Source organism: Apostichopus japonicus, chromosome 8, assembly GCF_037975245.1.
Source record: "Apostichopus japonicus isolate 1M-3 chromosome 8, ASM3797524v1, whole genome shotgun sequence".
Lineage (NCBI taxonomy): Eukaryota > Metazoa > Echinodermata > Holothuroidea > Aspidochirotida > Stichopodidae > Apostichopus > Apostichopus japonicus.
In genome coordinates this window covers 36,020,535-36,045,515 of record NC_092568.1, presented here as the reverse complement: position 1 = coordinate 36,045,515, position 24,981 = coordinate 36,020,535, and the positions used below count along the sequence as shown (strand labels likewise).

The following is a 24,981-nucleotide window of genomic DNA, read 5'->3' as shown; positions in this document are numbered from 1 at the left end:
ACAACTCAAGTTAATGTCTTTGTCTGAGCTTAAATATACATGTGTTTTGTATTGAAAGCAAGTCTTTGAATTCAAATTTTCCAATATTTTATTTCATATTTCACACGAAAAAATAGCACACCTTACATAAGGCCTATTCTTAGTATATACAGTACAGTACATACAGTACAGTATATACAGTATATAGTATAGTGTGTTGGGTACTGATTTCATTTTGAAGTCATGGTATGTGATAATTTCAAGTGACAACTCAAGTTAATGTCTTTGTCTGGGCTTAAATATACATGTCTTTTGTATTGAAAGCAATTCTTTGAATTAAAATTTTCAAATTTTCACTTCATATTTCACAGAAAAAAACTAGCAGACCTTACGTAAGGCCTATTCTTAGTATATACAGTACAGTACATACAGTACAGTATATACAGTATATAGTATAGTGTGTTGGGTACTGATTTCATTTTGAAGTCATGGTATGTGTTAATTTCAAGTGACAACTCAAGTTAATGTCTTTGTCTGAGCTTAAATATACATGTGTTTTGTATTGAAAGCAAGTCTTTGAATTCAAATTTTCCAATTTTCACTTCATATTTCACAGAAAAAACTAGCTGACCTTACATTAGGCCTATTCTTAGTATATACAGTACAGTACATACAGTACAGTATATACAGTATATAGTATAGTGTGTTGGGTACTGATTTCATTTTGAAGTTATGGTATGTGTTAATTTGAAGTGACAACTCAAGTTAATGTCTTTGTCTGGGCTTAAATATACATGTGTTTTGTATTGAAAGCAAATCTTTGAATTAAAATTTTCCAATATTTTATTTCATATTTCACACGAAAAAATAGCACACCTTACATAAGGCCTATTCTTAGTATATACAGTACAGTACATACAGTACAGTATATACAGTATATAGTATAGTGTGTTGGGTACTGATTTCATTTTGAAGTCATGGTATGTGTTAATTTGAAGTGACAACTCAAGTTAATGTCTTTGTCTGAGCTTAAATATACATGTGTTTTGTATTGAAAGCAAGTCTTTGAATTCAAATTTTCCAATATTTTATTTCATATTTCACACGAAAAAATAGCACACCTTACATAAGGCCTATTCTTAGTATATACAGTACAGTACATACAGTACAGTATATACAGTATATAGTATAGTGTGTTGGGTACTGATTTCATTTTGAAGTCATTAGTCAGTGGGCCGAACCCCAAATATATGCTTAAAAATTGACATCCGTTGCATTCTTTAGTCACTAAGGTTTGATGGTTGGGTATGGTTGAGGAACACCTGAACAATATATTTTCACTTGTTGTCCAGTGAAAAGCGAGTTACTCTTTGAGAAATCGAAGGATTTTGAGGGGGAAAATTCACACACTGTAACGCCATATAGTAGTTCTGCTATTTATTTTTTGCTGAAAAATAAAAATTCAGGCAATGTCAATGATAACTGCAGACAATGAAATATACGAATGAAATATACAAATGACCAAAACATGGACATAAAGTGAAAAGGTCGAAGGTCAAAGGTCAAAGTCATGACCTCAAGGGATACTTAACTGTTGGAAATACATTAATATTTGTTGATATTTTGAATACAAGTGCAGTTATTTTTTTGGAAAAACAAACCATTCATCCACCGCCTTGACCTGAAATGAAATATATTACATGATATGAAATATAACAAAATAGTTTTGCAAAGAAGGAAAATTGTTAAGAAATGAGCTGTGTTGCATATTAACAGATGCCACCAAAAGGACTTGTGCTATGTTATGTACAAAAATGTTTTTCATGTAGTTTCTTGTAAGTTTAACTTAATCTGTGAGGGGAATACTGAGTGATGTTAAGTAATTAAATACATTGGCTCAATAGTTCACTTATTGAGCTCATTCCTTTTTAAATATAAATGCATCATGCAACAGAAGATCCAAAGGGGGTCAGCCGGTCAGAACCCCCTGGGAATTGTTAAATATATTGATTTTATGAGATACAAAAAATTCGTCAACAGTAGCCTATCATCCACATACAAATTTTAAAAAAGGCATTGAAACTTGGGTCACAATTTAATGACGATTAACATTTTGGATCTGTATTTCATCACTCTAATTTGTTTCTACCCCTGCCACCCCCCCCCCCAAAAAAAACACATACACTTTCTGGAAAACGTCAAGGTGCATATACAAAAAGAACACATTTATAACAAATTGAAGCATGTGTTTGTAGCAGCATCAAGGGCATATTTCAAACATGAGGAGAAAAACAGGTTCATTTGGTAATTAAATCAGTCATGACAAGTGTTATTGGACATCTTGAGCCATTGCTTGAAATAAAAAATCATCAATTTTACCCATAAGTTGTCTCAACTTGAGGAATGTGACATACCTTGATCCTGCTATTACAAAAAAGGGGTAAAATGCATTGATAAATTATACTTAAGTTTAAAATCTATCTTTCAAAACATGATTTATCAGCAGAACAACTTATTATCATATAAGGAAACACCATAAGTGACATGTTTGCACATCAGCAAGACACCCTATTGTACAAGTTAACCCCCTTGGAATTGTCAAATATAATGATTTTATGATATCAAAAATAAAAATTTGGTCAACAGTAGCCTATCATCCATTCATCCACATACAACTTTTAAAAAGGCATTGAAACTTGGGTAACAATTTAATGATGATTAACGTTTTGGATCTGTATTTCATCACTTCAATTTGTTGTTTCTACCCCTGCCACCCCCCCCCCCATACACATTCTGGAAAACGTCAAGGTGTACATACAAAAAGAACACATATATAACATACAAATTGAGGCATGTGTTTGTAGCAGCATCCAGGGCATATTTCAAAAATGAGGAGAAAAACAGGTTGATTTGGTAATTAAATCAGTCACAACAAGTGTGCCATTGCTTGGAACTTGACAAACTTTGATCCTGCTATTACAAAAAAAATGGTTAAATTGCATTGATAAATTATACTTAAGTTTGAAATCTATCTTTCAAAAACATGATTTATCAGCAGAACAACTTATTATCATATAAGGAAACACCATAAGTGACAACATGTTTGCACATCAGCAAGACACCCTATTGTACAATTGTTTTCCTTTAAAATGTACCTTTAATTTTTTAATTTTCCACAATTGGATGGATCCATAAAATAAATGTACCATTGGTATTGGTAATTTATAAACTTCAAATCCCCTTTAGACAAACTAGTAACCAAATCCAAGGTGAAATCAATAGACTGAAAAATAAAGAAAAACAAAACATTATTTGTAACTAAGTGTGTAACTATGACAGCTCACCTGTTTGTTCCAAGTTTAATCATGGTACGAAAGGTGGCAACTTCAACTGTCAATATCTCAAAAAAGGTACATAGGAGTTAAATGTCAACTAGAATGATTAGATTATGTTCCTCTTTAACATATCAAAATGAGATTTTGACCTGGACTATTCTTTTAAAGGAATGCTGCACTGGCCCCAAATATGCCAGATATATAAATATGAATTTAGAATAAGAATGTTTGAAAACATGTTGGAAAGTAAAAACCTCAAGGAAAGTCATTTTTTCAAAACTGCTAGCGATTTAAGCATGCTATAATTTGGGGCCAGTGCAGACTACCATTAAGTTGAAATTCTATTCTAAGATCTCTTCTTCATCACTGTCTCCATAATCATTAGCATCATCGTTGTAACCAGCAGAAGCAGCATCTCCCCTATTGGTACATGTCTTGCATGTGCAAGCTTCTGTGCAGTTGAGTGAATTTTTTTTGCATTGGCAAACATTTGTAGAGCAGTTCTTTTTGCAACGACAGCTTAAAAGTTCCATTATTGCCTTTGGAGCTGGAGGTAATGTCATCCAAGCAATTACAATTCCAGTCCCGTCCATTTTCCAGCCCTGTCCAATAGGGGTAGGGAGTTCAGGGAATGCTTTTAGAGCATTTCTCCAGATATATGCCTGATAATTTGCCCTCTTGATGTGTAAAGACAAAGAATCCTTGTTTGGTGGTAGGCGCGAGCTTTTCACTTGAGTTCTTGTAAAATTCTCATGTCTAAGCTGATTCACTGATGTTGTTGTTTCAGAACCGTACAGCTTACAAACAAAAGTTTCACACTCAATGAGCAGAGATTCAGTTACTACTGCATGGGATCCAAGCTGATTCATGGCACTAACAGCACCATCATCATTTAGGAAACTGGATAGGCTCTTTGCTTTCCCTTTACCGTAAAATGAACTAACAGAGTCACAGCCGGTAAATGCATGCAATCCAAGCAAGCCTCTTGCCTTATCTATGCCTAACGATGTTGATATGCTTCCAATGTCAATAATTCTTCTCTTGTTCTTAGTGCCAGTGTCAAAGTACAAACAAGATTGGATAGACTGATAATGAGTCACACCCAAGACTGCAACATCTGTATCTGGACTTCTTATAACAACAGCTGGATGGTCTTTTGCAGCGTGTTCAGCATGTAAAAACATCCGTGTGTCTGCTTCTTCATGGTTACAGAACAATTCTGGAATCTCCACCGATGATATTTGAGTCCCATCACTTGTTAAAGAGTGACACTTTTCTCCATGAGCAACAACCAATTTTATACCTTGTAGCTTTCTTGCAAAGTGTGGTTTCCTCCATTCATCAAACAGAAATTGGATAAGTTCACTCTTGTTTTGGCCATTTGCAAGATATTTCTTCCACTGCATTGGTTTTTTCTGTGCGGCTGACATGACTTTAACTCGCATGTCTCCTGAAGAAGCCCTACTTTGTCGCTCAGCAGTTTTGATGCTCAATGGTAGATATCTATCTGGAACAAAATCCACCCTTTTGCATCTTGAAGATCTTGTGACTGTTAAAAGCATGCTTAGGACTTTCTCTGCAAATTCACCAAATGTAGAAGCATCACAATTAACAAGTTGCTGTAACACAGCCATTGCATCAAATATCCAAGCAGGATTCTGTTCAGCTACCCTTTTGACTTCCATTGGTGCATGGTCCTTTTCTAGGAGTTGGAGAAGTTTTGACTTGCAAGTCTTGACCAAACATCCTCCAGGTGTGGCGAGGGAATATGGATAGGTTCCAAGAGTGTAGGTGAACATATCCTGAAGATCGACTTTCCGTTGGAGATTGTTATTGATCACCAATATCGAGCTGAAGAGATTTCGATCTTCCTGAACATTAACTGTGGGAGAGACTTTTACCACTTTCTTTATGCTGTTGAAAGTTTTCAATTTCGAAAGCTTCAGTGTGGAATAAAAGTCTGTGTTGTTTGTCAAGAGCCTATCATTCACAAATTTTAAAAACCTTTCCTCACCAATGGCTTTTGCACTCAACAAATCAGAATGAACTTCAGGAGGAGGGACATATCCTGCTGTGAGATGCATTAGCTGGTCGCAATCTTCAGTGAACGGATTTGCAAAACCTTCAACGGTATCCATCACTCTTAAGACATCTTCCTCATCCCTCTGAAGTCGACTTTGGTCCTTATGATGCCAGACAGAGCTGTCATTTAGTCCTGCCAGTTCTCTGCATTTGGCCACAGTTGCAGCTCTCTCTGGGGATGACAGTATCCACTTTGCCACAGCACCACTCTTAAGACTAAACCCAATAATTCCACCTGGAGACTTGGTATCTTTATTGAAGGTCTGCTCAATGGCCATGTCACAGGCCACCTGTCCAAACTTGTTGTTTCTCGAGCGTTGAACAACGAACTCGCCTGAATGTAGCTGCTGGCTAACACTGGGATAGGTGTTTGGTAAAACCATCATCTCTAACCAGTAAACTGAGCAATACCTCATATAATTGTGCCTGTCATATGCACACATCCAAGGCAACATAGATCGAATTGCAGCAAGGTGTAACTTAAAATTGCCTGTTCTTGTTGCTCTGATAAAATTCAGCACATCTTGCATCATGTCCAGGAAAGATGACCAGAAAGAAAACATCTCAGATTGATGACCCAGGCAGAATTCAGTGTACATGTCCTGAAGTTTCTGAAAGTCTTCATTTGTCAGGTACCTTTGAAGCTTTTTAGCATCACTTCCGATGAGTTTAAGTTGACCGACAACTTTGTCCTTAATTTCTGCATGTGCGACCATGTCCTGTGTCTCCAAAAATGACTGCCAGCGTAAACGATGAAGAGCTTCGTAAACGATCTTGAAGATTCGGGTTGCTCTGTTGTAGTGCTTTCCATTCATCACACCATTCATCGAGCCAGAAGCAAGAATGCCCGATTCAATCAGTATGTCTTCCAAGCCTGCATCCCTGAATCTTTTCCCTATCACTGCCAGCATAACACAGGTTGTGTGGAAAGCTCCCAGTCGTAAGACAATCTTGCTAAATTTCTCCTTCTCTTTCCAAAGAACCTGCTGTGCTTTACAGTATATTGCCTCATCGAGCACAACAACTACCTCTTCTTGATCTAGCTTTGAGCAAATTTCCAACGATTTTACAAGCAAGGAGTATACAGTTGACATCTCAGTGGGACTAGCTGGAATTACTGGCAAGTAACCAATTCTGCTGATTTTGGGAACATCTTCTGTCTGCATTGAATTAAAGGCAGACCAACCAGGTACTGTCTGTTGTGCAGTCTGCCTTGTTGCTGCTGGCCCGGTCACAGACATTTCTTGACTTGTCGAGGGCATGTCTAATGAATAATCTGTTGTTGTAGCAGTAGACACTTCATGCAACTCTTGCATTGTTGCATCGTTTAAGGAGTAGGAACGAAGAAGCAGCCAAGCAAAATCTAACGAAAGGGCACCGCTACCTGGCGACTTGTCTTCAGTCAACAATGAGGAATCCAACTGAAATTCCCCTGGTCCTTCCCTTTTAGTTTGGAAGTACTGTGGAAGTGGCTGGATAGGGCTTGCAAAAGAACGTTCTCTTGTTCGTTTAACTTCTGGGGTGGTATGGGCCTCTATCTCTCTTACTGCATTCCTCTGAATAACAATTCCATTGGTGTTATGAGTGGTGCCCTTTCCAGACAGTGTTTCCTCCATCAGGTCTATATTGTCAAAAACTAAAGTGGTATATTGAGAAGGCATAATGTTTTCTGGCAGAACACTGTTTTTCTTCACTACTTCATTCGCAATGGCAGTATCAAGCTCCTGCAAGTAGCTTAGTGAAACAGAATGCCCAAACCTGTTCATCATTCCCAAAATTTGGACGTTTTTGCTCAGATGTCGAATGCTGACTCCAAGTGCAACATGTTTGGGAGTGGCAACTCTTCCTCGATAGTGGGCAAAGAGTATGTCTTGAGAGATAGATTCTACCCGAACCATCATGTCCTTAGGCAGCCTGACCTTCTCCTTATCTTCAAACATCAACTCTTCACAGTCTGGTGAAATCAATAAAGCAAGAAAGTTATGGAGTTGCAAAGGAATGATTTTATCTACATCAGAGCTATTCAACTGGTTGCTTGTTGGTGGCCACTGCAGTCCATCACCAATATCCATCATACTCCTCCGTAAAATTTGAGCAGCGTGGTAGAGATCTCTTGTCTCCTGTACTTGTATACTTTGACCTGGATTTGTTGTATTCATTCCAGTACAATCTGAACCTTCGCTCATTGAACTTGAATCCACATTTTTTTCAAGCAGAGCTCCCTTTGGAAGAAAGTCTGAGTAAATCAACTCACATCTGTTTCTTTTTTTGGGGCGCCAGAATGTGATTTTAGGCCCAAACCTTGCAAGCAGTTTTTTTTTCAGTTTTTCTGTCCTGAATTGTGCATTGCTTCCACCTTTAGCATGAACAAAGCCCATGTATTGTTCCATAAGTTTTGAAATTTTCAAAACTTCCCCCTTCACTATGACTGTTCCTTCCACATAAAGAGCAAGATCCTCAAAAGCTTCAGCATCAGTTTCTTGATTTTCTGCTGATTGCTGGTTAGTTCTATCAACATTTCCATGTGTTCTAACATATGAAGAATAACAGTTTCTGTGGTAGCAAACTTCAACAGCAATCAAATCTTTATCTCTTATTTGGAACAATAACTTTTCATCATTGCTCTGCAGAGCTGCTGACTTCAATCGTCTTTCTGCATCCAAAGTTAAGCATTGGACAAGTTTTTCTTGTTTTCTGCTGCCAGTTTTCCTGTCTCTGATAAATTTGTGACCGCTTTTGCCACATAGTTTTGACGTTGATACCAGATGAAAAATACATTCACGTGGTAGTATTCTGGTCGCAGATGCTTGGCTGGGTTGGGAGAATGAACGTCGTTGCCTCTTGGTAGGCGGTGGAGCATCAGTTGTTTCTTCTGAAAAATACCAAAATAGGAACAAATACTTAGGAACGCTCAACTATACATATATAGTTACAGAATTAAATAATGCCTTTCCTTTAGAAAACCATGGTTATGCAGAGGCTATGTTAAAAATAGTGCAAGTTTTCAAGTACTATAATACTACAGTATATCTATGTGTTTACTGTTTAGACTACCAGAGCATCAACATGGAATTTCTCTTCTTCATCCATCTAACACAAACATGAATTACCACCCACCCACCGAACCTACTAGCAGTCACAAAAGTATAGTTATAGGAGATGTTATCATCATTGCACTCAACAAATAATATCAAGGAAAACTTTTACCCATATGACAGATGGTGGTTAAAATTTATAATCAGAATGACCAATTAAAAAAAAGGATGAATGAAAGTAAATAATTTCAACACTAATATTTGCATGTATGCCTGCCAAATATGGTAAAGAAACTGCTGTCGCTGATAAAATATATGATATAATGGACAAAGAATAGGCCTAAATTCAAATATCATAGATATAGTTTCATTGAAGCCGCCGTTGTAGCCTCCGCTAAGGACAACAAGATATACCTGGGCCAGAATGCTAACCATAATCATAGAATATATAGAAATTGAATAACTGAAGCCTTGGTTATGAGGATATCGGCTACACATCTGGGAGAGCTGACTTAACTACACATACTGTATTGTTGTTGACTAGCAAAAAATATAATCATAGTAGCACTGTGTCATATTGTAAGGATCGAGTGAGAGAGAGGACATGTGCATAATCCAGGGTCTGGTGCAGCTCATAGGCAAAGATAAGTTTTGGATAACCAATGGCTAGATGGGGATACAAGACAACACAGGATAGTACATAGCCTACGCACATCATTATCCTACACCTCAATGGTCCACCCAACCCCATCTCTCTTGAATTTCATTGTAATGAAAATGTTTATAAACACAAGAAGCGGTAGGCCTACACAGTCAGGAAGAACAAAATGTAAAGTTAAAAAAAAAGGAAGCTATCTTGCACTAAAAAGCTGATGTTCGGATTCAAAATATGAGCTAAATTAGTAACGACAGGCCAGGCGTATACGGTATGCCCCAACGTTAGGCTTACAAATGCTCGAGGCACTCGTTACGTTAAATATCACTAGGTCTATAGATATGCACGTTACGAATACGAGCCTAAGCCTATCACTACAGGCCTCGAAAAGAGTAAGTCAAAAGATTCTCACGGGAAAAATTATGATTTAAAAATTGATTGGATATGTGTACGGGGATGGAATTTAGGAATCATATTAATAAAAATCACCTTCCGAAGTAGTATCATGAGATTTCCTTGCTTTACTGATGTTCGTTTTATTGGTGAAGTCCTGGTAGCAACCTCTGTGATAACGAAACGAATCGTACTCTCGATTCCCTGTCCAAATACTCTCCGATTGAAGGGCAATAAGGCTGAATCTAGTATGGCCGATATCTCTCCACTGCTTCGCGCAGGTTCTAAAGGTGTTCCAGCTTTTTTCGGAAAATTTTGTCAATTTTTCAGTACTATTTGCTCGAGAATGGCAAACACATTCATCCATCGTTCGTATCGGTAAACGGTATGACGCCGATCGATATAAGTTGAAAACCACAACAAAGCCTTTCTAGCGTCAGGTGACATGATCACGAGACACAAACTGCCTTTAACCATTGGCTTAAAACGTCAATATTGCTACGCGAGGTAGGTGACTTTCACAGTATCGGAACGTACACAGGTATAAATTAGTACCTATTTAACGCTTGTTTTCTCGAAAAGTAACTCGTTTCACTCTGGACAACAAGTTGAAATGACAAAAGGAGTAAAATATGAACGCATTCTGACTGTCAAACCTTAGTGACTCTAGGGGTGCAACGAAAGTGTAAGATTTTAGGGGTCGGCCCACTGACTACATGGTATGTGATAATTTCAAGTGACAACTCAAGTTAATGTCTTTGTCTGGGCTTAAATATACATGTCTTTTGTATTGAAAGCAATTCTTTGAATTAAAATTTTCAAATTTTCACTTCATATTTCACAGAAAAAAACTAGCAGACCTTACATAAGGCCTATTCTTAGTATATACAGTACAGTACATACAGTACAGTATATACAGTATATAGTATAGTGTGTTGGGTACTGATTTCATTTTGAAGTCATGGTATGTGTTAATTTCAAGTGACAACTCAAGTTAATGTCTTTGTCTGAGCTTAAATATACATGTGTTTTGTATTGAAAGCAAGTCTTTGAATTCAAATTTTCCAATTTTCACTTCATATTTCACAGAAAAAAACTAGCTGACCTTACATTAGGCCTATTCTTAGTATATACAGTACAGTACATACAGTACAGTATATACAGTATATAGTATAGTGTGTTGGGTACTGATTTCATTTTGAAGTCATGGTATGTGTTAATTTCAAGTGACAACTCAAGTTAATGTCTTTGTCTGAGCTTAAATATACATGTGTTTTGTATTGAAAGCAAGTCTTTGAATTAAAATTTTCAAATTTTCACTTCATATTTCACAGAAAAAAACTAGCTGACCTTACATTAGGCCTATTCTTAGTATATACAGTACAGTACATACAGTACAGTATATACAGTATATAGTATAGTGTGTTGGGTACTGATTTCATTTTGAAGTCATGGTATGTGTTAATTTGAAGTGACAACTCAAGTTAATGTTCATGTCTGGGCTTAAATATACATGTGTTTTGTATTGAAAGCAAGTCTTTGAATTCAAATTTTCCAATATTTTATTTCATATTTCACACGAAAAAATAGCACACCTTACATAAGGCCTATTCTTAGTATATACAGTACAGTACATACAGTACAGTATATACAGTATATAGTATAGTGTGTTGGGTACTGATTTCATTTTGAAGTCATGGTATGTGTTAATTTGAAGTGACAACTCAAGTTAATGTCTTTGTCTGAGCTTAAATATACATGTGTTTTGTATTGAAAGCAAGTCTTTGAATTCAAATTTTCCAATATTTTATTTCATATTTCACACGAAAAAATAGCACACCTTACATAAGGCCTATTCTTAGTATATACAGTACAGTACATACAGTACAGTATATACAGTATATAGTATAGTGTGTTGGGTACTGATTTCATTTTGAAGTCATGGTATGTGATAATTTCAAGTGACAACTCAAGTTAATGTCTTTGTCTGGGCTTAAATATACATGTCTTTTGTATTGAAAGCAAGTCTTTGAATTAAAATTTTCAAATTTTCACTTCATATTTCACAGAAAAAAACTAGCAGACCTTACATTAGGCCTATTCTTAATATATACAGTACAGTACATACAGTACAGTATATACAGTATATAGTATAGTGTGTTGCGTACTGATTTCATTTTGAAGTCATGGTATGTGTTAATTTCAAGTGACAACTCAAGTTAATGTCTTTGTCTGAGCTTAAATATACATGTGTTTTGTATTGAAAGCAAGTCTTTGAATTCAAATTTTCCAATTTTCACTTCATATTTCACAGAAAAAAACTAGCTGACCTTACATTAGGCCTATTCTTAGTATATACAGTACAGTACATACAGTACAGTATATACAGTATATAGTATAGTGTGTTGGGTACTGATTTCATTTTGAAGTCATGGTATGTGTTAATTTCAAGTGACAACTCAAGTTAATGTCTTTGTCTGAGCTTAAATATACATGTGTTTTGTATTGAAAGCAAGTCTTTGAATTAAAATTTTCAAATTTTCACTTCATATTTCACAGAAAAAACTAGCAGACCTTACATTAGGCCTATTCTTAGTATATACAGTACAGTACATACAGTACAGTATATACAGTATATAGTATAGTGTGTTGGGTACTGATTTCATTTTGAAGTCATGGTATGTGATAATTTCAAGTGACAACTCAAGTTAATGTCTTTGTCTGAGCTTAAATATACATGTGTTTTGTATTGAAAGCAAGTCTTTGAATTCAAATTTTCAAATTTTCACTTCATATTTCACAGAAAAAAACTAGCAGAGCTTACATTAGGCCTATTCTTAGTATATACAGTACAGTACATACAGTACAGTATATACAGTATATAGTATAGTGTGTTGGGTACTGATTTCATTTTGAAGTCATGATATGTGTTAATTTGAAGTGACAACTCAAGTTAATGTTTATGTCTGGGCTTAAATATACATGTGTTTTGTATTGAAAGCAAGTCTTTGAATTAAAATTTTCCAATATTTTATTTCATATTTCACACGAAAAAATAGCACACCTTACATAAGGCCTATTCTTAGTATATGCAGTACAGTACATACAGTACAGTATATACAGTATATAGTATAGTGTGTTGGGTACTGATTTCATTTTGAAGTCATGGTATGTGTTAATTTCAAGTGACAACTCAAGTTAATGTCTATGTCTGGGCTTAAATATACATGTCTTTTGTATTGAAAGCAAGTCTTTGAATTAAAATTTTCAAATTTTCACTTCATATTTCACAGAAAAAAACTAGCAGACCTTACATAAGGCCTATTCTTAGTATATACAGTACAGTACAGTACATACAGTACAGTATATACAGTATATAGTATAGTGTGTTGGGTACTGATTTCATTTTGAAGTCATGGTATGTGTTAATTTCAAGTGACAACTCAAGTTAATGTCTTTGTCTGAGCTTAAATATACATGTGTTTTGTATTGAAAGCAAGTCTTTGAATTCAAATTTTCAAATATTTTATTTCATATTTCACACGAAAAAATAGCACACCTTACATAAGGCCTATTCTTAGTATATACAGTACAGTACATACAGTACAGTATATACAGTATATAGTATAGTGTGTTGGGTACTGATTTCATTTTGAAGTCATGGTATGTGATAATTTCAAGTGACAACTCAAGTTAATGTCTTTGTCTGGGCTTAAATATACATGTCTTTTGTATTGAAAGCAATTCTTTGAATTAAAATTTTCAAATTTTCACTTCATATTTCACAGAAAAAAACTAGCAGACCTTACATTAGGCCTATTCTTAGTATATACAGTACAGTACATACAGTACAGTATATACAGTATATAGTATAGTGTGTTGGGTACTGATTTCATTTTGAAGTCATGGTATGTGTTAATTTGAAGTGACAACTCAAGTTAATGTTTATGTCTGGGCTTAAATATACATGTGTTTTGTATTGAAAGCAAGTCTTTGAATTAAAATTTTCCAATATTTTATTTCATATTTCACACGAAAAAATAGCACACCTTACATAAGGCCTATTCTTAGTATATACAGTACAGTACATACAGTACAGTATATACAGTATATAGTATAGTGTGTTGGGTACTGATTTCATTTTGAAGTCATGGTATGTGTTAATTTCAAGTGACAACTCAAGTTAATGTCTATGTCTGGGCTTAAATATACATGTCTTTTGTATTGAAAGCAAGTCTTTGAATTAAAATTTTCAAATTTTCACTTCATATTTCACAGAAAAAAACTAGCAGACCTTACATAAGGCCTATTCTTAGTATATACAGTACAGTACAGTACATACAGTACAGTATATACAGTATATAGTATAGTGTGTTGGGTACTGATTTCATTTTGAAGTCATGGTATGTGATAATTTCAAGTGACAACTCAAGTTAATGTCTTTGTCTGAGCTTAAATATACATGTGTTTTGTATTGAAAGCAAGTCTTTGAATTCAAATTTTCCAATTTTCACTTCATATTTCACAGAAAAAAACTAGCTGACCTTACATTAGGCCTATTCTTAGTATATACAGTACAGTACATACAGTACAGTATATACAGTATATAGTATAGTGTGTTCGGTACCGATTTCATGTTGTAGTCCTGGGTATGTGATAATTTCAAGTGACAACTCAAGTTAATGTCTATGTCTGGGCTAAAATATACATGTGTTTTGTATTGAAAGCAAGTCTTTGAATTAAAATTTTCCAATATTCACTTCATATTTCACAGAAAAAACTAGCAGACAGTACATAAGGCCTATTCTGAGTATATACAGTACAGTACATACAGTACAGTATATAGTATAGTGTGTTGGGTACCGATTTCATGTTGTAGTCCTGGTATGTGATAATCATGTAGACCTTCAGTCTTGCTGCCCTTCGGTCTCATGGCCTGTAACGGCTATTTGGTAGCATGTAGATGTCGTGTTCCAATAATTCTATCACACTTTTGGGAATGCGTTTCCCAGGAACCAAATAGACAAATGTATTAAACTTAGGTAAATCATACTTCATTGGGTTTTTTTAATATTCCCATTCAAATTACTTTTTGTCTAGTAATTATATTTTTTCTGTACATTGTGTTCTGTTCTTGACCACTATGCTAGCAACAAGGTAACAATTGCTATTGAGCCTATTGTTTGTGTATATAAAAGTAGCCCAGACTTGAAACTGTTTATACAGTATATAGTTCATCCCTACACTGCAGGTAGCTGTACTGTACATACAATACCTGTGTACAAATGTAGCGCATGTACATTCAACCAGGGAGTTGTTATGGAACAACAACTCCCTGATTCAACAGTGGAGTATACATGCAGTGAGATGCCATTGATATCTCTCAGGTATACATTGCACAGCTTGATAATACCAGTGAGTTGTTCCATTAACAACTCCCTGATAAGAGCCCTCATCAAGGTCATAGGTGTAACAAAAAGGACAGTGTGCCCACTGTTCTGTCTGTCTCTTGTTTATTGTTCAATGAACTGAAAGCTGCTAACATTTTGGAGGCTTCTGGCTTGTTTCACAGTCACAGATTCACAGTACACATGGAAATATAATACTAATAGCAGAGGAAAGGTTGCTCCTTTGCTGAAAAAGTTTTGAATGGTCTTGCAGTACTGTTTACCTCAAAAGTGTTGAACAGGCACAAAATTAGAATTGAAGTATTATCTCGCGGTTTTCATTTATACCAACTTTGATTTGGGATAAGTTTTGTTTGAAACAGTTAGGTTCATTGGTCAAATTTGTTTCACACTAGTCTCTAGGATATATTTTGTCAGTGTCCTGTCTTGCAGACTCCAGTCATTCAACTTATATAATAATAAATAAATACAATGCTTGATATACAGTAGCGCTATTCCAAATATGATCATAGAGCTTAGACTCAATTGCAATTTTGTTGGTATTGTATGTTGACTTGGAAAAAGTGTGAAAGTCAAGTAAATACAACCACCCCCCCCCCCTCCTTCTTGTATCCAAGAACTGGTGCAGTATTCAATGTGGTATGTACATTCTGTAGGTGTGTCAGGCATAATTCATATAAATTGGAGGGAAAATATGAGCGGTCCCTATCAGTTACTTTATTTGTCACTATATGTTGGATTCAAAGTACATACTTTATGAAAACTTTAAATTGGTTCAAGCAAATTGCACAAGAGTCAATTCCTAGGCATGTTACAAAATAAATGCTAAAAGAAATTGTGTCAAATTGAAATACCTGCTCTTTTGCACTTAAAGTTAGCATGCCTACACTAAACTAACTAACACTGAAAATTACCTGCTTGTATCTGTCATACTGAACAAATTCTATCCTTTTTCAAAATGTATACACAATCTACAGTTTAGAGTGTAAGCTCACAGCAAGGACACATGCTACTGAATTTGGTTTACACATAACAAGAAGAAAAGCTTTCAGCAGTGCAGGCTACTTTTCAGTCAGACTACAGTTCACAATGACAGCAGCTAGATTGTATGAAACTTGTAGCTACGGCATGGTGCTCATACAGCAGATCTTTCTAATAGGGTTTAATTTTTAAGAATTTGTTGCATTTAACCACATCATAATATATTTGTAATGTCACAAAGGAGGACATTTTAAAAATAAACAAAACATCACCCCTGTATCGATATTCTTTGAAAAGTGTAATGAACAGTTTTGCTTTGGCAGAGCAGAAAGCTTTATCATACCAAATCTGATCAGGCAGGTGTGGTGGGAGAACCATCCCACTTGTTGGGTTAGAAGGGCATCCCGCAGAATAGCTAGAACAGCACACTATATATACAGTAGGCTGCTGTTGGTGAGTAACTGATCTCTCTATATTTTCATTAAAGTCAATGGTTATATCATGCAGCAGAGGTCCGATTGCATACAAATTTGCAACGTCACCAGTTTGCTCTTTCTATTGGTTAAATTTTCGGGCAAATCTTTAAACCCCCCCCCCTCTCCTCAAATCAAAGTGGGTTCTATACGTGCACATGCCCACCATGCAGCACAGTGGTGAACGTGGTTTTCATTACTGAAAATCCTTATTAGTTTTTGTAATAAATCATTTGTAATCATTGCCCAGCTCAAATGAACGATAATAGCTTTACTTAATACATACATGGTATGTAATTAATAACCATTAAATCAAGGAAAACGCCCCTCCTCCTCCCACTCTCCCCTCCCCATTCACACACTATGCACTGCTATCTGACTTCAAATATGGTTCAATCAAGAACGAAAAAACTTTGAGTTTCAAGATTGGAAAACTGTCAGTTCAATCGACATGCAAACTACCTTTCGTTGTATGGTCCAGTCTTTGCATGTGTTGCATATTGTCTCTTTGTTACTTAATTCCCATAACAAAGACCTTCCATAGCCTGCATTTCAGGGATGTATTTTACAATTTACACCATCAGTATTTCACTGTTAAATATTCCAACCTCTAATACCACTTAGTTATTTATTGCCACACAAGCTTGTGATCAAGTCTCCCTTCATTTCATGTAAGAATTATCTGAGAGTTATTAGTTTCCATTGCTTCCCCTCAGTGAACCCTATGATCCCATTATGTATCATCACAAGGACATTGTGTCATTATTGTCATCACTTCTGAAATCTATACCAAATTGTACTGACCTGTTTATCTTAAATCTTATTTAAATTTTAGCCTAGCCATTGACAAAACAGCTTAATTTATTGTGAGGTAAAGTGTCTCGCCATCCCCATACATAGACCACTTTGAAAAGATTAATTTCAGGGTTAATAACTGTATTGGTCAAACTCTCACACAGCTTGCATTGGGCTGATCATTATGACACGTTCGTTGAACTTTGAGATGAGGAGGACTTGTAGCAATATAGTCCTAGCCATTGCAGTAGGTGGGGTCTTAGTTTGTAAAAGGGTCCTAGTTTTGCAGATGATAGGGTCTTAGCTTTGCAGGGGTTACATCTCTATGTTCTGACGTCTCTATGTTGAAACATCTCTATGTTCCGACAATTTTTTTTGACCAAAATTCTTGACCAACATGTTTTCGGACCAAGTTTTTTCGGACCAAAATGTTCTTGGACCAAAATATTTTTATGACCCAACATTTTTTTTCACTCTAAAATTTTTCATGACCAAATTTTTTTTCGGACAAGCACTATTTGGGTCATAACAAACTTTGGGCCCTTTTTTTTTGTGAAAACAAAATTGGTGGGTCCTAACAAGTCACGTCAGAAAAAATGTTGGTCCCAAAAAACATGAGTACCCCAAAAAAATTGAGTCCCAAAAAATTAAGTCCCCCAAAAAAATTGGGTACGAAAAAATGTTGGTAAAAAAAATTAGTCCAAAAAAATTATCGGAACGTATTCCTCTGAACATAGAGACTTCGGAACATAGAGACGTCGGAACATAGGGATGTCACCTTTTTTGCAGGTCTTAGGTCTTTGTAGACACCCCAATTTTCAATGTTAACCATTACAGTGTCCCTCTTTTTGCTTTTTGCTTTTTTGCAAGCACATGCTGGCCACTATAGCCACTATGGCCACTATAGTGTCCCAGTAAATAGTCTTTCCAGACAAAAAGTAAGATCTGCATAACACACATGCTGGCCACTATAGCTACTATGGCCACTATAGTGTCCCAGTAAATAGTCTTACCAGACAAAAAGGTAAGATCTGCTTTTGATAGGAGTATATCACTTAATACTGACTTGGCTTAAATTCCTAACTTTTAAGTACCTGTACATGACTTAATATCAAACAATATGCTCCATATCTGGATTATTTCTTTACTGAAATGTGAAGACGCAATGACAATTGGGGTTCAAACCAATAGCCTTCTCTCCCAATGATAATTTTTATTTCTATTTTGATAAAAACTGTTCTGAACTGCTAATTCATTCATCATAAAACTTGATTGCTGTTTCAGGAGCATTAATTTAGGTAATAACTATATCTACTATACCAAACTTGTTGTGTAAATACATTGCTTTTGTTTCTTTTGATCCTCCATCTATGTACAGGACACAATGAACTGAACAGCAATAAAGACCTTCCAACTGAATACATTGAGCTGGTCATCTGTTGCTTGGAGCTCAATAATGGAAGCAGCTCCCTGGTGGAAGCCATTCCCAAAAAGATGGAAATTTATTTTGCTCCATGAAAGCTGTTTGACTGGTTTAAAGAAGCATGAGGCATTGTAGGCATGTGTAGCTGAAAATCATCCATATGACTTAGCCACCATATATGGGCAAAAATAACTACTTGGAACAGTTACAAAGTCATTTATTTGAGCTGGATGAGAGTGGCTATGGACGGCCATTACCACAAAAACAAGAACAAAAAGTAAATTACATTACATTACACATTACAGAAATTTTCTCCATAGAAAAGAAAATTTCTTCATAAAAAGAATTACTTGGATATCAAAAATAAATTTACTCCATCAAATATAAATTTACTAAATCACATCAAAACTTACTGTACTCTTCAAAAAGAAATTTTCTTCATCAAAGATAAATTTACTCTATGGAAACTAAGTTCACCTCACACATATTAGATCTACCCCGTCCAATATAAACTCATAGCTCATCCCGTCCTAACCAAAAAAAATCCCCCAATTAATTTATTGGGAATCAGGACAATGTATCTGTTGGAAAAGATATTTGACCCATTATTGTACAAACTGATACAGATGATATTGGAAGAGACTCTTCATGTTGGAAGAGTGGAGATGCAGATGGTGGCATATCGATAACCTATTGCAGGTCTCTCAGGACTGAATAAAGTAATGAATTAAAGGTGAAGGGATTGGGGAGAACTGCTTATTATTTCTCAATCTATAGCATTACTAATAAACTGAGGTATTAGTAAACTATGGAAGATGGTGCAAATGAAGTTGTTTTGTGCCAAAATTTAAAATTGATATTTTTTATATAGACATATGTCTCTCATTGTGGTACAAATATTTCAATTGGACCATTACCTTTATCCCCTGTCATTTTTGCATATATATGTCATTCATATTAATGAGTGATTAATGTCCGATGATAACATATTGAAAGATCGTCATATGACATAGTTATATTTTTGCCTAATGTATATTGTCCTTTTCCTACAGCATGTATTATGTGGTGCACAGGAACTATTGAACAAATTGTATGTCAGTAAGATTATGCATATTATTAAACTAGTGGGCAGAGCTTAGTCAACATCATACATTTGAATGAATGCAAAGCTGAAAGTTTGATTGCTATAACTGTGTTAGTAAGACTATTAAATATTGGGTATTGAGGTGAGCAGGGAGGGGCTTTGGGGACAGGCAGGGGGATTAAATTGAGTGCAGGTTTTCATTATATATTTTGCTGTAGATGACAACACCATTGGTGTAGTCTTGCCCATTCTTTGTTGTTGTTCATATCAGTTGATATTTTGAGATGTAGTACTTTTTTTATAAATGTTTTAATGTTCATATCAGTCTATATTTTGAGATGTAGTGCTTTTTTTTATTAAATGTTTTGGTGTTCATATCAGTTAAGATTTTGATATTTTGAGATGGTAGTCCTTTTTTTATTAAATGTTAATTAAAACAAGACCAATATCCTGTGTTCATGTGTAACACTGTACTTCTTTCATTTTAATTAACCTTTGTAAACTATTTGGAAGAGATAAACCAACTTAAAGCAACCTGATGATATTTGTTGTGTATGATCTTTTTCTTGGTTTTCTTTTGCTTTGCTCAATAAGAATTTGAAGGCACAAACTTTGCTTTTTATGTGTCGTATACCTTTGATACAACTCCTTTTATATTACCATCTTTGCTAAGCAATTCGCTTCGAATATATTGATATTGATCTTGAATTATTCAATAAGCCTAACTGAAACTATTTGAAGGTGTCAGAAATTTATCATGCTAGGGAGGAAGTCAAATGGCGCTGCTTTCGACAGGAATAAAAAATTCCATGTAAAATATGTCTTTTCTAAAGGTTCTGTAAATTTCGCATTGTTTTCTGCTTCATGCTCTACGCTGTCTCAAAAGGCGTACAGCGAGTAGCAAACATAACACGCGACAATGTCGAAGAGGATAATTATTCAACCACCATGACAGCAGTATCGCTAACAACCAACACAAACGACATTGCACAGCTGCATATAAGTATATGTACTGCATATGTTCAATCTTGAAATTTATGATGTACAATTTTTTTTATTTTGACAGTCCTTGATCAATAATAAGCTTGCAAAATGACAGAAATGGAATGCATGCATGTTTTCCTAAATGTTGATGATAAATACAGTGATCAGTGTTTGTATATTTTTTGTTACACCTTTTTTTAGTATTTATTTCTTCAAAATTTGCCTGAAAGTTTGCAACCAACCAAATATGCATGTGCATTAACGTGTTCGTGGCAGGTCTGCTGCATTGGCCCCATAAATCCTATCGTTAGGAAAGTTTCGTAAAGATTTAAAAAAAGTACTAATTCCTGGAGGTCTGGACTCTCCAAATTGTTTTCAGACATTCTATGTACAGCATACCTTAAACTTCTTTTTTTGTTGCCCCATCTAAACATAAAGGCCTATATAAATAAACAAACAATTAACAATAATTCGAATTTTGAGTACATATAAAAGATGTCTTGAAATTCAAATGATGTCAACATGAAAATCAATGTTTACTTGGTGTTTTTTTCTAAAAGTTTATGTTTGTACCTTCATATAGTTATATAAAAGGCACACTTAATCTTCATTATTCGCATCAAAAATAAAGAATGAAGTAACACTTTATGGGGTAGGGGATTGATACCTTTTCAGTAATTTCTGCTTAACTTTGGGCAAATCCTTTTCCAACCTCCTACAACCCCCCCCCCCTACCCCCTCTTTAAATGTTCTCTCTTACGATTCCCATTGTCCATTTCCTTGTTCATACATTAGTCAGAGATAGATTTAGAGATAGATTATTCGCATCAAAAATAAAGAATGAAGTAACACTTTATCGGGGAGGGGATTGATACCTTTTCAGTAATTTCTGCTTAAATTTGTGCAAAACCTTTTCCAACCTCCTACAACCCCCGCCCCCGTTTTAAATGTTCTCTTGTACGATTCCCATGGTCTATTTTCTTGTTCATAGATTAGTCAGAGATAAAATTTAAACAGTCCGTTTTTTTTGCACTGCCGATTTCTTTGAATAAGCCGTCAAGTGATATTAGAAGAAAGTATACCAAAGGCTTAGGCTATATCATGAACGTATAGCGATGAATCGCACGTTAAATGTAGACAAGTACCCATCGCAATATATGTACGATACAGAAAAGTATACTGCTTACTATAAATACCATTTCCAGATAACCAAACCCGTAATTGAAAATATTAAAAAATTATCAACTACTATAATTCACAACAAGAAGAATCTGGGAGGGACGCCCCACCCATAAAATCTCGATATTTTACAGGAAGACTTAAACCGGTCAAATATAGGTCTGTTAATATCCTTTATTTACCGAACTGGTAGATCTGTTTAATTCATGCATCATTGAGCATAAATAGATTCAAATTAAAAATAGATAACCCCCCCCCCCCCCAATCTTGGTAAAACTGACGATAGTTGGAAATTTGAGTGCGACAGTCAGAATTTCCGACTGTCGCACTCTCATTTTTCCGACTGTCGCACTCTCATTTTCACATATTCTTGTAATTTGTGAGTGACCTAAAATTTTCGGTCAACATTGACCTTCAATCAGTCATTTTTACCACGTTTTCCTTGTCACATTGAGAAATTGTATCACGCGATCTTTATACTCCACCATACAAAACTTCGTACGATTTTGAATACTCCCTGTTCGCTAGCTTCATGTAAGTTCAGGATATACATTGTCCCTATGTATACAAAAAACGCTCAATGCTAATCTACGGAAGCTTTAAAAGTGCCGTCAACATAACAAAAACTTTGCCCCATAATTTGACATTTTTCAGTAACAAGATAAAATGTTATCAAAATCAGAAAATGTTGGATTGCTCAGTTGCTTTAACAGATCAATTGAACCATTTTCTGAAAAATGTTTAATTGACAACTTATCATTATCTCGTCAGTTTGACATTTTTCTGCAAAATTTCCGATCGTTCACTTCATTCCATCTGAGCAATTGAAACATTTTCTGAAAAATGTTTAATTGCCAACTTATCGTATCTCGTCAACTCAACATTTTTCTGCAAAATGTTTAATTGTTCACTTCATTCCGAATGCTCAGTTGGAATGAAGTGAACAATTAAAACATTTCATGTGAGTGATAAATATCCCCACCCCCCCCCTCAAAGAAAAAATATTAAGCGTGCCAATAAAAGCTCTGTATTTTGGGTAACTCACTTTGTCGTCGAATATAATTTGTTGAAAATAAAAAGTGTTCCTTTTGTTACATTAACATAGCTTTTGCAGTCATTAGTCTATAAGCCTTCAAACAGATAACTTTACTCAGTTGCTTACCTGCTTTGCTTAACCAGAGTGATAAAGAAGTTTGTGAAGTGAGGGCCAGTGGTATTCAATATGTGAATGTTGGCGAGTAGAGCGGGGGGGGGGGGGACAAACAGCAGCCGAAATTTTCTGGCTCCAAAACCTATCCAGTTGGAATTTCAGCCTACACCCCCACCCCCCTCCTAATCATCAGGATTTAGCTACGTCCCTGATTTCATGAAATCATCACTCCGTCAAACAAGGGTCTGTTTATATCCTTTATTTTTTATTAGAACTGTGTAATGAATGCATTGAAAGAAATCACATCGTATTAACGTCTTTTTTTTTTTGTAACACGTACTTTCAACTGAAATATATCATCGTGAGTGTATTAGCGGATTCTGTGGACCGTCCAAATAATCTAAAACACATTTCATTGTATTGTTTATTGATGATAAACCAAAATTAACCAACTCTATTGGTTGAAAATTGATCAACTCTATTAATTCAAAATAACTGTGTTCTAAGGAAAGACCCCGCACCAAATATCGGCAGATTCAGGAAGGAATCAACCCGTCAAATATGGGTCTGTTTTATATCCTTTAATTACTGAACTCGTAGATCTGTTTAAATCATGTATCATTGAGCATATCAAGATTAATATTAAAAACAGATAACGTTATCAAATATGTATTTTTTGGCATGTCATACGGTTTTCCTTTAGGTTAATTTATTCTCAACAAATCGTTATTTGGGATCATTGGAAAAAAAAAAAAAAACATTTGTAAGCTGGCATCAACAATCCTCGTTACATGGGTTGGGATTATTATAGGAAACCCCAAAAGAATAACCCCAATCCATTACCCTTAATATTAGTATGATAATACTGTTGACCGTTTATAAAAATTGTCATAAAAGCAGCTGGTTAAGAAAGATCACAACCTAAATATTTTCTTTTGGTCTATAGAATGTATCTGGATAGTAGTATTAACGTTTTTTTTTTTAGTAACACACGTAATCTCAATTGGAATATATAATCGTAAGTATATGAGCGGATTATGTGGACCGTCCACATAATCTGAGACACATGATATTGTATAACATATTGATTCTTAAGCAAAGCTCCTCTTGAATATATTCAGAAATGATCAGCTAATCTAATACCCACTGACAGCCTTCTGAACAAGGGCCAAACCCTCAAATCTCGAAATATTTCAGTTAATCATCACTACGTCAAACAAGGGTCTGTTTATATCCTTTATTTTCCGAAGTTATAGATCTGTCTATATCATGTGTCATTGAGCATAGAAATATTGATATTAAAAATAGATAGCCATATCATATTAAATTTGTGCATGGAAGTCGGTTTACCTACATTGTAATGAAACTTGATCTCAACTTTAACTGGAAACATTGGAAATGAACCACTCCTGTAAACTGACCTCAATGACCACCGGTGCAAAGTTATGGATGGTATTGCTGCCCTCCCCCCTCCCCCCTCCGCACCCTTACCCCCCGACTTAAAAAGCCTTTGAAAATAAAACTTACTATTACCCTTATCCTGTAAGATAATACTCATAACCATTCAAATATTAATTGTTTAAAACGAAGCTGTTAAGAAAATAGTGTGTATTAGGATAGTAGTGTAACGGGAATGGTTTTTATACTCATCCGTAGTAAGCGGTGCACTTAGCTACATAGCCAGCCATGTCATGAATATTTATAGTCAAGTGGTATGTAATTTAGGATGGTTAAATGCTTATTGATGTGTTTTATAGTCTAATTAAGAGAGTTATGGGTTTAGTAAAACGGTATTATCAGTGAGTTTAATGTCTACGACATATTTGCATATGTTTGGGGGGATAATGTTGTTGTTGTTAATGAAATAGTTAAAGAGATTTTACGTCACATGTTGTATTGTTTTATTGCTTATTATATGTACCAGAGTGTCACCACCGTGACTATTTTTGAAATTAATCTATTATATAAGTTCGAATTCACATGTACTAAATATTTGTACCCAGAGATTTATTATTTTCTTGTTAC

The 24,981-nt window shown here is 35.2% G+C and overlaps 2 protein-coding genes across 11 annotated transcripts in view; one reads left to right on the top strand and one right to left on the bottom strand.

Moving 5' to 3' along the window:
* LOC139971883 (uncharacterized) overlaps nt 1-20,803 on the top strand; it is a 34,330-nt gene extending 13,527 nt beyond the window's left edge. For 9 of the 10 annotated variants that reach the window (XM_071978688.1, XM_071978687.1, XM_071978695.1 and 6 more), the window contains one exon: nt 18,515-20,803. In XM_071978688.1, the coding sequence (XP_071834789.1) occupies nt 18,515-18,654 (140 nt within the window). In that variant the 3' untranslated portion in view covers nt 18,655-20,803. The remainder of the gene's footprint in view (nt 1-18,514) is intronic. The other variant, XM_071978690.1, reaches the window with a different exon arrangement.
* On the bottom strand, nt 1,208-10,190 carry LOC139971856 (uncharacterized). Its single transcript, XM_071978630.1, has 2 exons — nt 9,576-10,190; nt 1,208-8,268 (listed from the first exon to the last, which is right to left on the bottom strand). The coding sequence occupies exons 1-2, from the start codon at nt 9,844-9,846 to the stop codon at nt 3,656-3,658; spliced, it is 4,884 nt and encodes a 1,627-aa protein (XP_071834731.1). The 5' UTR covers nt 9,847-10,190; the 3' UTR covers nt 1,208-3,655.
* Nucleotides 20,804-24,981: the final 4,178 nt, after the last annotated feature.

Excerpts from the sequence above, each read along its gene's own strand:
- LOC139971856 (XM_071978630.1), bottom strand. The coding sequence starts at position 9,846 with ATGGATGAATGTGTTTGCCATTCTCGAGCAAATAGTACTGAAAAATTG. Across the intron at positions 8,269-9,575 it reads TCATGATACTACTTCGGAAG|AAGAAACAACTGATGCTCCA; the intron begins GTGATTTTTATT and ends GGTATTTTTCAG.